This window comes from Crocuta crocuta, unplaced genomic scaffold, assembly GCF_008692635.1.
Source record: "Crocuta crocuta isolate KB4526 unplaced genomic scaffold, BGI_CrCroc_1.0 scaffold174, whole genome shotgun sequence".
NCBI classification, from domain to species: domain Eukaryota; kingdom Metazoa; phylum Chordata; class Mammalia; order Carnivora; family Hyaenidae; genus Crocuta; species Crocuta crocuta.
Genome location: NW_027530330.1, coordinates 6,402,533 through 6,417,216, shown reverse-complemented (window position 1 = coordinate 6,417,216; position 14,684 = coordinate 6,402,533). Strand labels below are relative to the sequence as shown.

General features: G+C 35.0%; 1 protein-coding gene across 1 annotated transcript in view; it reads right to left on the bottom strand.

The window, feature by feature from the left end:
* Positions 1–14,684, bottom strand: part of ROBO2 (roundabout guidance receptor 2) — a 608,353-nt gene that overhangs the window by 28,934 nt on the left and 564,735 nt on the right. The window contains exons 22-23 of the mRNA XM_077765658.1: positions 12,192–12,348; positions 3,901–4,161 (exon numbers count right to left, since the gene is read on the bottom strand). Of these exons, the coding sequence (XP_077621784.1) occupies positions 3,901–4,161; positions 12,192–12,348 (418 nt within the window). The remainder of the gene's footprint in view (positions 1–3,900; positions 4,162–12,191; positions 12,349–14,684) is intronic.

The following is a 14,684-nucleotide window of genomic DNA, read 5'->3' as shown; positions in this document are numbered from 1 at the left end:
ATTTATGCCTCTTTTTTACCTACCAAGGTCTAAAACACCTAAAATACATAAAACATTTCATCTCAGCATTTTCTGTGTTTAGAATATTAGGTGTGCTATAAACACACCTTTTGCAATGCATGTGTAACTTTAATCTCAACTTTGTGAAATAGACAGAATTTATATTATCAGCTCTGTCTTAGAATTTGCTCAAGTGAAGTTCAAACTTAAGTGACTTGTTTCAAATGGCATGGTTAACAATATGTAGAGCTGGGCACTGGGTTCACTTGATTCACTTTGTGACTATTTATGAAGTTCTTCTAGGGGCACCTGGGTGGCTCAGTCACTTAAGCTTCTGACTTTGGCTCAGGTCATGATCTTATGGTTTGGAAGTTTGAGCCCCACATTGGGTTCTATGTTGAAAGCTCGGAGCCTAGAGCCTGTTTCAGATTCTGTGTCTCCCTCTTTCTCTGCCCCTCCCCTGCTTGCACTCTGTCTCTCTCAAAAATAAATACTAAGACAAAAAATATTCTAAATTATAAAATGCCATTACATATATACATATACACACACACTGACAAATTTTATATATATATGTATATATATACATGTATATATATATATAATGTATGTATTTGTTGTTATTTGTTACTGTCATTAGGGAATGAATATACCATATATCTTAACCCAGTGAATCTTTTCTTTCTTTTTTGTCTTGATACAAAGTATTTAAAAGACCTTGGCTATTTAAGGCAGATGTAAAAGTGTTAAGAATTTTTACTAGAAGAGTTTTGAATTAGAGATACAAAGTTATTTTTAATACTTGCATTTTTGGGGGCAATTATTTCATTCTTCCAGAATTTATTTAACATTCCTCTCCCAAATGCATTCTTGAATTAGCAAACAACTTCAATGTTAACAACATTCTAGATTTTTCAATGTTAAAGAAACCCTAAGATGTTAGTTACAGAAGCTACTTCAATATCATCAAGCCCATGTCTTTAACTTAATGGGTCAGGTATCTGAGGTCCCGAGTCATTATCTAACATTCATTATAGCTCATTTATGTAAAAATCAGGAAGTTTCTTAACTACAAGTACAGAAAATTCTGAGTGTTGATGATGATATCCTGTAAATGTTGCTTCAAATTCTGTTTGTGAATCAAGGATGGAGTGAGTCAAGTCATGAGCAAGGGAAGAGACCAAACAAACTGACATTCTAGTCTCACATCATTGGTGACACAATGAATGGAACAAATATACATTAGGGTAAAAAACGTATTTCTTGAGTTTGGCAGAATTAGGAGATAAAGTAAAATAGGAAGAGGATACAAAACATTTAAAATATCTTCTAGTGACAAACACTGTGCTATGTACTACATCGGTCAATATGAACAGAGTCCCTGGAGGTGGAGCCTAGGAACTATTATTTTTTAAGTGTTCCTCCTGTGATGTTGATGTACAGCTCAGATGAGGAGGGTATCCTAATTCCTGAAGGGTGAGATCCTGTGTGAGCACATAGAGGCTCATAACTTTTACATAGGGAGTCAGCAATGACACTCTGGAGGATTGCTGGACTGAACAGAAACATACTCAGAGAGAGAAACAGGGTTTGCCGTATGGGCACTTGGAGCAGGTGAAGAAGAAATAGTTTGTTCACTCATTGAACAGATATCTGTACCACACTCACTAAGGGTAGTGCTCTTAAGAGTGGAAAGACAGCAGTGAATAATTGAAGTGAAAACCCAAGCCCTTCTGAATGATAGAAGCTACATTAAAGCTAGATACTGTACTCTGTCTTGTATATGAGCAAACTCATTTAATTCTTTTTTTTTAAGATGTTTTTTCTAAGTAATCCCTACATCCAACGTGGGGCTTGAACTCATAGCCTCGAGAACAAGAGTCACATGCTCTGCTGACTGAGCCAGGCATTACACATTACTGATGTGTAATAAAGAATTTGACATCGGCCAAAGAGAAGTTAGGCTTTTGTCATGTGCTCCAGGAAGGTAATCTCTAAGTTCTAGAATGTCCTATCTGATGTAAGTGTCTTTGGTAATCTTAGGCTTCTCCAGCAAGCCCAAAAATGTGATTTATGGTAGGGGCTTTTAGTCACATGGTATCAGTGTGCCTTCTGGAGGAGCTAGAGACTGAGGTCAGCCATGCAGATAGCCAACCATGTCTATGTGACAAAGCTGCAAGAAGGACCATGAAGCTCACAGTTCACGTGAATTTCCTTGGTTGGCAATACACGTATATTGTCGCAAATTGTTGCTGGGAAAGTCCCACAGCTCCTTTGGGAGAAGACAACTGGAGTTCTGCCTTTGGAATGTGACCAGACTCTGTCCCGTGCATCCTTTCTCTTGGCTGATTTTAAGCTGTATCTTTTCAATAGAATAAACCATAACTTTCAGTATAATGGCATTTAGTGAGCTCTATGGTTCTTTCTAGTGAATTCCTGAAACCGAAACCGAGGGTGGTCTTAGAGACTATGCTCTCACATTGCACGTGAGCTAATTGGTATTATCATCATCATTTTACAAATTGGGGACCAAAGCACGGAAATGTTAAGCAAGTTGCTCATTGTCATACAGCCTGTAAGTAGCAACAGTGCTTCTGGTCCCAACCTCAACTGCCCTCAGTCAAATCCCAGACCAGGCAATCTGGAAATTCTTAGGGTGGGGCCTACGTATCAATCTATTTTAAGGTTATCCAGGTGATTCCAAAATACAGGTGAATCTGGGAACACCTGAGCTATAATCTGTGTCTTAAATTATTAAAGCACACGGCCGCATTAGTTAACCTGAAGGAAATCCTCTGGCTCTTAAGGATGTTGGCTTCAATGTAGTGCTGTTTTATGAAGTAGCCTGATGCCAAACAATACTGCTTATCAGTAGATCTTCTATGACCTTTGAAAAAGTATCTGACGATTGAGAAAACAATGCTTAAAAACCTCTGGTTCTAAGAAAAGATCCTATGTTCATAATAAGCTTTAAACAGTATTCTTGGTTTTAGTATCTTTTTATACATTTTGCCATACTTTTAAAATAAATAGTTCATTAACACTGAGAGTGAGCTTTGTCTCATTATCAACTATTCCAGTAACTAAAAAGCTGTCAAGAAAACCCCCAAATACTATTTCATAAAAATGTAACTTCAAGCACATCATGGAAATCAACAGAAGATAATCAGAGGTATATCACTGAGGTTTCATTTTCAAGAATCAGACTTCTATGTTACTATTTGAGAGAAGAGAGAGCACAGGGAAAAGAATGATTGCACAAAATTGTGAGAGCTGGTCCCACTTGTATTTTTTTTTCCTTGCTTACACAGGATACCTAAGTAGGTTGCCATCAATACCTAAGAAAAGGTTATGGGTTGATTAGAAAAAAGGAATTTGGTTAGTCTCAGTTTTAATGCACTTGCTGTTACTAATATTGCTGTTTTTCCTTCCTGTCTCATTTTATTCAGCCCAAAGATCTTTTAATAAGTGACCATATGTGATTTGCAGAAACTTACATTTACATATTCACGACCACATACAGAATTAATCACAGGCACTTTGAAGAATCTAAAAGGAGCCTTTTATTATGGCATTGGAAGTGAGTTCAAGGATATGCTAATTGAAGCTAAACTGTAAATCGGAAAAGATTCTGGTATAGCCAAAAGCATGTTAGCATGAAATTCAGCGGATCTGGATTCCTGCTCCGGGTCACTCCTTAACCAGTTATATGACTTTGATCCAGTTATTTAACATTTCCTTGGTCAATTTTGTTACCCAGATGATAGAGGAGCTGCACAAAAGCATTTCTAACCTCAGCTGTATAGTTATATGAGAACTCCTTATGAGTTTCTTGTAAAAGAACACCTCCTGTATCCCTGTGTTGAAGGCCTGTGTCCCTGACCTAACGAGGGTATTTACCATGTTTGCTTTGCTATATCAAACTGATAGGCTCTGGTCAACTCGTCCAGGTGAGCCTGCAGCATGGGCTGCATCTCTTCCCGTGGGGATGGAGTAAGGGTTGCGGTCGACTGCTGTCCAAAGGAAATAGCAGGAGAAGAAGCCACGCCTCGGACCGGAGGTGTCGGGACACGATCATCATCTTCTTCCAGTTCATCTTCCATACCCTGGTGTAAGTATGTTTGCACTGGTAATGGCGGACACCAGCTATCACTGTCATAACTGAAATTAAATGAGAAAATATAAAACCTATTGACACAGCCAGCCATCCATACGTGCGCGCGCGCGCACACACACACACACACACACACACACAAATTATACTGTTAATAAATAACAACCACCATGGGAACAACAGTAACTAAAACGTTCTCTCGGCTTATTTTGTCCTGATTTCAATGTGTTGGTAGGACCATAGTAAATCACCTGGCTGTTATCTTAATTTCTAAACATAATTACTACTGCTATCTCAATATCGCAATCTATTGTTAGAAGATCTTATTAGCTAATTGTTACCCCACAGTTACAAAAGGCAATAACTTCCTAACAAAGTTACTCACGTGGAAAACCAAATTGCTAATTAAAGACAATTAATGAATTAATTTAGTGCTTTAGTGCTTGTAGATTTAACTACTTTTTTCTCCTGTTCTTCTCTGCGTACTCCAATATTGATCATCAAAGCAGTGTCGGAGAATTTTACTTTTATTCTAGATCTATTTCAACCTTTCAGTCCATATTACATGCCAGTCATGAAGACTCGGTGCTACAAAATATATTCAATGGCTCTTTGATGCTCCTGATTCTCTAACTTTCTCAGTAAAAACTTATCCTTGTCTGTATCTTGGCATCTAAAATCTATAAAACAGAAGTTTGAAAGCTAGCCTGAAAAAAAAATAAATATTAAAAAGAAAAATAACAACTTCTAAAAAACCATATTCTTTAGGGACTCTGGTAAGGGAATATAGAAAATTAACCCCAAACAGTTTTCATTGTGACACAACATCAGTGGAATTTCTATTTGCACCTTCTCTATATACTATAATTTTCATAAATCAAAAAAATCCTAGTTTGCTTTAAAAAGGAGACTTTAGAATAGGATTAGCAATATTATTGAATGTAATTGTCCTATAAATTCCACTTCTACTGAATCTTTCTCCTATACTTCACCTCTACTTCCAGAATCACAGATCAGAATCCTTCTGATGTGAACGAGCTCATGTGAACTTAGCTTGCTTTCCTAGTCTCTTGGGATGTCATCTCCATCTCTTCTACCCTATCTTCATAAGGACAATGGGATTATATTTCTAAAAACTTCATTCACATCACACCTATGCTTTGAATTATTCAGTGATTATTGCTAATATAAGAAAAAGTTCAAATTCAAAAGCAGGGCCTAAAACACCCTTTTCCATCTGATCATCCCATCTTTCTACCTTAATTTCATACTATTTCCCCAACACCAGCCAACTGTATATTTTTTTTTCTAAACTCTGGGTATATATATGACTATTCATACATTGCTCCAAAATGATGCCGTTTTGATCTGTTTTATATGTTCGAGATCAGGGTTAGATTTCATTTGAAAAAAAAAAAAAGAAGAAGAAAGGTTCTTTTGTGTATAAAGTTTGCAACCTGTGGTCCCAGTTGGATTCGGTATTTCCAGCTTTTCCAATCCACTAATCGATCCCACACACCACTTTACAAACTAGTCTATGAAACCATCAGAACTGTTTGAATAAAATATTCATTTCTGTTCATGCTGTTCTGTCCATTCAATATGTCTAAATCTCAATCTATCTTTTTTTTTATTTAATTTATTTATTTNAATACTACATGGCAATGAGAAAGAATGAAATCTGGCCATGTGTAGCAACATGGATGGACCTTGAGGGTGTTATGCTGAGCGAAATAAGTCAGGCAGAGAAGGACAAATATCAATCTATCTTTTTAGATGGGTTTTCCAGTTTCTCAACAAGAATCCCCTACTTGACATAAATTGGTTTGTTTCTTCCTCCTTCTTCTTCTCCTATTCCTTCTACTGCTCCTCCTCCTCCTCATTATTATTATTTTTTTTAATATACTTTTCCATTCTGGTCTGTTAGTTTAAAGAATTCAACTTATTTTTAATAAGCTGAATCCTCCAATTTCACCTACCTTAATCTTACAAATCTTTCAAGCCACAGGTTATATCCCATATTTTTTATAAAGATTTCCCTGATAAGACCAACTAGTACTAATATATTACTCTTCTGAACTTGCACTGACATTTTTGCACATTTACTTGAAAATTGATTATACACTATGTTATGCCATTTATGCCATTGGTTTGTTTAACTATTGTCTAATTTATTTTAGAATTTAACCTTTCACATGTTAATAGTGTCTTTTCCTCAAGTGTATTTATGCTACATTAAAGTTATGACACTGAATTATTTCTGTTTGGCCACATCTGACATAATACTTTAAAAATTGTGGATGATAAGCCTGTTTATTGATTTGAAATGAAAACACACAAATTGATTCATTAATAAGAATGCTCATGATTTGCAACAACATGGAGAAAGTACAGAGTATAATGGTAAGTGAAGCAAGTCAGTGAGAGAAAGATAAATGCCATATGATTTCACTCATATGTGGAATTTAAGAAACAAGACAAATGAGCAAAGTAAAAAAGAGAAAAAGAGACAAACCAAGAAACACTCTTAGTTATAGAGAACAAACTGATGGTTACCAGAGGGGAGGTGGGTGGGGAAATAGGTGAAATAGAGTGCACTTGTGATGAGTGCTGGGTGTTGAATGGAATTGTTGAGTCAGTATGTTGTACATCTGAAACTAATATTACATTATGTTAACTATATCAGAATTTAAAATTAAAAAAAAAACAGAATGTTTAGGTTGCTTTTTGTAACTTAATTTTTGACTTTAAACGGTATATTATAAAGTAAACAAAAAATATATAAGAATCCTAAAAAATAAAAAAGACAAAAATGAAACACCTGCCCATTTTCAGTATGGAATGTGTTATTATACTTCATCTATAGTTATAATTAAATTTACTCCATAAAATATCACACTTTTTGTTCCATAAATTAGAGCATGTATTTCCTTTTCTTACATTGGCTTATTGAAAGGGATTTCCTACATTTGAATAAATAAAAAACATGTTTAAATATTCAATCTTTCAATTATTTTCTAAAATTTTCCTACTTCATAAGTAGCAAACTATCCTTGCTTCCAAATATCTAAAGGGAAAATACATATGGAATGAAACTATATAGACAGCATAAGAGAAACAAGAAATAATGTTAGATGTATCATATGTTAAGGTTATATAGAAAAAATTGTGATTAGTTGTACTCAACTCATATTTTGTTATTCAAATACCATCAGGCAAAAGAGAGACTAACCAAAAATTATACACATTGCATAATGTATTAAATGACTAAAAAATTTCCCAGCAGCCATTCCACTTAACTAGAATGGGTGCTTAGCATCACTTTCTCTGAGTCTTTTCTACCAAGGCAGTCTAGAACTCTGCCTATGCAGAACATAGGCAAAAATGACCATGGGATTCACCGCAGAGGTCTGAGCAAGAAGCAGAAATAGAGAGATGAGGATAAAAGAAAGATTGGGAGAAGGATGTGGCAGAAGAGATGAAAGAAATTTGAGATATGGAGCACATTACATGGTGGGGAGAGTTTTTCACCATCTCTGAGGTAGCCATATCTTAATCCATTCCAAAGCAACAAATGCTAGATTTCAGGCTGTTTCTGAAGGGCAAGAAAGTAACAGATGATTCTATAAAGGTTATCAAATGTAGCTTTGGTTTTAGTATTTTCTTCACATTTATATATATATATATATAATATATAATATACATATTATATATTATATATATATTCTCATTTGAGTGATGGAGTTTCAACTTTTTCCTGCAGTAGCATAAAGAAGACTGTGAAAATGCTCCCGATGCCAAACAAAAGGTCTTTTGGGCCAACCATTCCTAGAAAAGATCTTGGTTTGGTTTGTCTTTTGTTGTTTGTTTGTTTGTTTTTACTTATTATCAGTGAGGTATGAGGCATCATATTATCTATCTTGCCTGGGAAATAATGAGAAAGATGACAACAAATCAATGTTGCATGTGAACTAAGTAGTTAAAGGCCAGATACAAATACCGAATTACTAATAAAAATACAATACAGTTCAACACCCGCAAAAGCTTGCCAATCTCTAATTGTAGCTACAAAGGAAAGCATCAGATTTTTATTGAATCCCTACTGAATTCTTCCTGGCATCATATGATTACATTAAAATACATTACATTTATAGCTAAGGGTGAATATATTGTGATACATTTTTATCAAGCTGAGAGGGGCATATCAATTAGAGAACATTTACCATTTTTGTTATAATATTGAATTAACAATTATATATTTTCCTATTTGGACAACAATTTGATAACTTTTGATATTTAGTTCTGTGGGGGAAAATGGCCCAAGAAAGGCTTGGAAAGAAATTTGATAAAATCGAAGCTTTAGAAACAATATTCAACATTGTAATAAACAGGAGACAATCTTTTCAAGATCAAGGTTGTTCTGGGCTAGGTATGTTTCCAAAATCTATCTCTTTCCCTCCATCCCACTGCCATTGCCTTATATTACTGCCTTATCATTTTCATGATATTGCCTATTCTGCTGCAATATCCCAAATGTTATCTAACTGCCCTAACCTTGTGTCCTTCCATTCATCACCTGTATCCAAAGATCAGACTCCTTAAGATGACATACAACTATTCACAATTGGTCTTAAGACACCTTTTCTGATTATCTCCTACTCTGAATATTTCAAACTCAACAAATCTCATACCAGGTGTTGAAGGATACACACAAGCAATTAGACTGCAATGTGATGAATACTACAATAGAGAAGCAAGCTTAAGGAATAAAAAACTTAAAGAAAGGCAAGTAACCTTAACTAAATAGGATGGGGCTTTGAAGGAAGAGTAGAAATACTAAAGGAAAACTAATGGGACTATTCATTTTCATTCTCATCTTTTATTTCTATTTTTTCCCTTTGGCTACAGAAATTTCTCTCCATCTGTACAGCAAATAGTGACATTAGTAACACTTTGTTGTAGTCGTTGGTTAACAGTGTATTCTGGAGCCTAGGCTACTTTAGGTTAGGGACCACTTCTCATTATCTTTGTCTCTTTTGCTTCAGAAAGCTCATAGCTGGCATCCATCAACCAACAAACTCTGGGTACTATTATTTGTAAATAAATGACTCAAGATTCGCCTCAACACTGAACTATCAGATTGCTCCAACCTTACCTGGCATACATGGTTATCCTCTCCTTAATCCAAATTATTATTTTGTACACATTGCTCATCTAGCGCTTATAATGCAAAATAGTGTGAGTGTGAGTATGTGTGTGTGTGTGTGTGTGTGTGTGTGTGTTTTCTGTTATCTGCCTACTACTCCTCTGAACTCCCTAGATCAGGGATCAGACTTTCCTGGGTAACTGTGTATTTCTTTCATCTCTGTTGCTTTTCTTCCTGGCACTGGGCTTAACACTTGTTATGTACTTGAAAAAAAATGTGTGTTGAATAAGTTCTCAACTATGATATATTAAAAAAAAAAACAAAAATAAAAATGATATACCTTCATAAGAAGTACAGTGGCAGAATTCTTGGTGGTTAAAAAAATTATTAAAAACCACGAGGTGACATTTAAACTTTTGTTGTTTGTATTTCAAGAAATCCTTGGGGCATCTGGGTGGTTTAGTCAGTTAAACATCTGACTTTGATCTCAACTCAGGTCATGATCTTACAGTTGGTGCAATCTCTGCTGATAGCACACAGCCTGATTGGGATTCTTTCTTTCTCTCTGACCTTCCACCACTGATTCTCTCTCTCTCTCTCTCTCAAAATAAATAAAAACACTTAAAAAGAACCCTTAAACCTGTGTGAATTTCAAAATTAGGCATATAAACAATTCTATAGAAGAATTCATCTGTAAAATATTAAATGTTAATATCATGAATAGCAGATTATAAAATCTAAGAAGTCTTTAAAAATCTTTCCTTTTCAATATTAGAAAACAAAAAAAGTATAAAGAATATATCAAGAAATAGACAAAGACATCACAAGTCTACTATTTTTAATTTATTCTTGTCATATTGATTTTAAATATGTTGTCATTACCAACCATTGAAATAAGAACTTTGAAGTATTAGCTTTTGAAAAACTGACTCCAGAGAATAAGAAAATTGAATTTTTCTGTAAGTTTACTGATAGATTAGACTTTACTATTTTTGTTAAGAGTGATCATTTTTATTTCAGGAAATATTAGGTACTTAAGGCAAATAACTCAAAGGTTCTTCAAAACCAAGCTATAAGCCCTAAAGACTTTGAGTACATATAATCAAAATACATATTTCTTTACCTAGCTAAAGTATCCAATGGATATTAGACATCTTTTAGAAAAAAAAGCTTTCCTAGTATCATATATCCTATTAAAATAATTTGGGTAGGAATAACTTAATATTTTATAGCTTGACGTTCAGAAAATAATTTATATCAAAAATAAAAGTGTGTATGTGTGCGTGAACATATGCATATCTACCTATCATCTGTGTGTATAATGTATATATACATATATATATAGTATATATGTATTAGGTAATAAAAAAAAGGTAAATGAAGTAATTTGAAGGAAGCAAATGCTATGACATAAGAAGTTCCAATAAAGAAAATTAATCTGGAGATATCTAAGATAGCACTTATTTAAATAGAAAAGGACAAGGCACCTGGGTGGCTCAATCATTTAAGTGTCTGACTCTGGAGTTTTGTTTAGGTCGTGATCTCATGGTTCCTGAGTTTGAGCCCCACGTTGGTCTCTGTGCTGATAGCATGGAGCCTGTTCTTTCTTTAGCCTCCCCCCACTCCCAACTTGCGTGCTCTTTCTCTAGCTCTCTTTCTCAAAATGAATAAACAAACTTTAAAAAAAGGTTAAAAAAAAAGAAAGAAGGAAAAGAAGGCACTGGGTGTCTTAGTCATTTAAGCATCCAAATGTTGATTTCAGCTCAGGTCACGATCTCACAATTTGTGGGATTGAGCCCCGTTTGGGACTCTGTGCTAACAAGTGCAGAGCCTGCTTGGGATTCTCTCCCTCGCTTTCTACCCCTCCCCCCTGCTCTCTCTTTCTTTCTCTCTCATGCACGTGTGGACACACACTGTCTCAAAATAAATAAACTTTTAAAAAATAAAAAGAAAAGGAAAAGGAGCAAAGAATTATGTGCTCTGGTCTTTGCATAAAACAAGATAGGGAATAAAACCATTATTCAAATAAACTGAGGTGTCTTAATATCTAAATACATCTAAATTAAAAAAAAACTTGGAAAAAGAAAAGCTGCCTTTATTCTGCATTTTTCAGTTACAGTCAAAAGCAGTGGTGATCTGGGAATTTGTGAGGAAGACAGAGCAGTGAGAATGATTAAAATAGGAAAAAAAATTTTAAAAAGCCTGAGTATGCTTCTCCTCACTTGCTATTTTTTTTTAAATCAAAGAATAAAAAGTATTGATGTCTTTCTGCTTTAAACTCAATTAACACTTTAACAGAGGCAAACTAACTCTTGAGACATATTTGGGAAAGAATAAGGAAACCGGTCACATTTACAGGCCCTTGAAGGAAATTTTCTAACTTAAGAGAGGTTTTGTTACAGAATGGGCACTGGCTTGAACTTCTTTCATCGCTGCAGCTCCTAAATTCCCATCAAAGCTGATGATTAAAGTCCTTACAATTACCCCATGTGATGGAGCTCAACAGTGGGTGCTCTGCTATGGCCAGACACCGAGTCATTAGAAAACAGTGAGAGATGATGAAGAAGGTTATTTTAATTCCCCTTTCAGCCCTGCTCAGGAGTGGCTCTTTAGTTCACAGAGCTGTGGGCACTTGCTTTCAAACTAACAAGCAATATTATAAATGGAGGCTGCATTATCATGATTGCAGACAATCTAAGGCACTTGACAGCTAAGGATTCTAGGTTCTCAATATGTGCTGTGTTGTATTTATCAGCTAAAATACAGAGATGGTGCAAACAACAGAAGTGGGGTTGGGGGGAGGGCAGTGAACAGGGTGGGAAGGGGGCAGGGAAAACAGTAAGAAAATCCTGGATAAAGACAAAAAAAAAAGGCACAATAAAGAGAAGAGGATCGCCCTGGGCATTTTGTTGGCATAGAAGACAATTTTACCCATTTTCTTGCTGTTCCACTGCGTAGTGTTCTAGCTCTGTACCAGGAAGGGGCTGGACTGGGGGAGGAGGTAGAGGAACATTGGCCCAGGTCGATCCATTGTTTTTCTGAGATTTAGAAGAGTTTTTATTTTTCTTCTTTTTTCCACCTTTCCCACCTGAAAGTAATAATGTGTTTATTTAGATATACCAAATATCAGAAGAAACAGAGTCATCGGATGGGAAAATGCATTTATGCTTTTGAAACACCACCAGAAGTATATTACACTTGTTAAACACCAGAAACAATGAAATGACTTAATCAGAAAATATTTTTTATAAATCACTCAAAATTATATTGTTTCTTTCCCAGTGTATGAACTACAATGCTGAATAAACCAAAACCATGGCTCTTGTAGCAAAAGCACACTTATTGATTGATTCATGTCTGCTGCCTCTACGTTTTCATTGTTAGAGGAAATAATGGGCCATAACAAATTCTTTCAAATGTCAGATTTTAGTGCGTTTATAATGCTCTTTTGCATAATCTCTCTCAGTGGAAAATGCAGTGTCTAAGGATATAGGCTAAACTTTTCCATTAGAATTTTCTCAATTTAATTAATCCAGAAGAGTACAGTTTTCTCTCAAAAGTGACTGATAAAAATCAATCAACAATAATCTGGATTTATAAATCTTTCACAATGATAAGTTTTATAGAATTTTAAACTAACAAATGGCATAATTATTTTTGCTTATAGTGAGAGTAGTTCCCAGATGTTTTAAGCATAACACTTCCTAAAATTCCAAAAAGGGGGGGGGGAGGAGATAATTAATGGAAATGCAGCGATCAGTTTCAGTACTATTGTTAATACAAATGAGTTCATGCACAAAACATGAGCAAAAAGTAACTTGGCATAGCGTATGAGCCAAATCTGGAATTATTGGAGCTTAATGAAATATAAAAATAAAATTCATCATTTGCATAGTGCCATACTTTTCACTCTTCCAAAATTTAAGTAAATCAAATTTCTTCCTAAATGGTCCATGGTTGATTGTAAGAACGAGTGCTTCTTAAGCGGCATAACAAAGGATGTTGTTCAATAGAATCCACATAGCTTTCTTCACCCCTACTATGGCCTATAGTTGTATTTCCAAAAATAATGGTATTGATCCTTTTGGGCTTCATCTTTCTGGACCTGAAAGTTGTGAGCATCTAATACTTGCAGCAGGGATATCAAAAGACATGTTACTAGAAGTTTCGTCTCTTTTCTTCAACCAGCTGTTAATTTGCATCAGCAACTGGCATCAGCCAGTTGATGATCAGTTAATGGCATCAGGCAACTCAGAAAATTATGTCATTTAGTAATGACTTATTGGAGTGTCAGAAAGTGATGTTGCTGGTAAGCTGGACAGAGACACTGTTGCCAATTATGTTTTATGTCTGCTTTCCAGGTCCTGTGCACAGATTTAAAAGCTCATCACTACAGACAGAATGCTTTCTTCCTTTCTTTCACTTCCTATCCTGGGCAGAACGAGAAGTATTTAAGAGAAAGAAGAGCAGGTATTTTCTGCTTTGAGGATAAAAGCTTAATCCTCAAAGGTCTGAAGACTAATTTCTCATGTACTTGATAAATTACTCACTAGGTATCACTTTGATTTCCACACATGTAAAACACAAAGTTCCTACTTCTGTGGGGTATTCTGAGGGTTAAAAGAGATAAAGTATGGAAAGGGTTCAGGTTGTACAGAAAGCTGAATAAATGCCATTTATTATTACTCTGTTTCATTTCCTCTATCATAGAGCAAACATGCTTCTACCCATTTCTATAGCCTTTGTCAAGCCCGACTTCTCCAATCCCAATGAGTATCCCAGAAACGGTTTGACTCTCAGAATAAAAATAATAAAGCTGCTTGAATATAATTCTATACTTATTGATATAAGTCTATAATTTTTTTGTGTTTAAGATGGATGAGACTTAACCCTTTGTTTCCTGATCACGCACCAAACTCAAACCAGGATCATATCTTTTGCGTGCTCTCAGAACTATATGTTAATAATTAAAGAGGAATGGGGTGGGCAATGTATTTTTGGTGGCTTTTCCCTAGTTGTGCATAAGTATAAGTTATATACTTATATGTGTATAATGTTTTCTTCACTCTTTACGTCACTTTAAAAATGTTATATGATCACCACCAGAACTGAATGACACAAATAGGGAAGTTCTTATATCTCCAGAAGCAAATTCTGTAACAGGAAACTTAATTGGACTAAACTAAAAGGGAGTGATCCCTTCACTCTCACTTCCAAAAGAATGCTTTCTATCAATTTAAATAATTTTGTATTCAAATGTAGTTAATAGATGATGAAAGAGAGTTCTTTCTGAGTGTTATGTGGTCCATATTTACACAGTAAGAGAAAAAAATTAAATGTAGCAGCTTTACTGGAAATTACTATTTCTGGAGTCTGAACCTAACTCTGCTAACGTTCTTTTCCGAGTTCAAAAAATGCGTTATC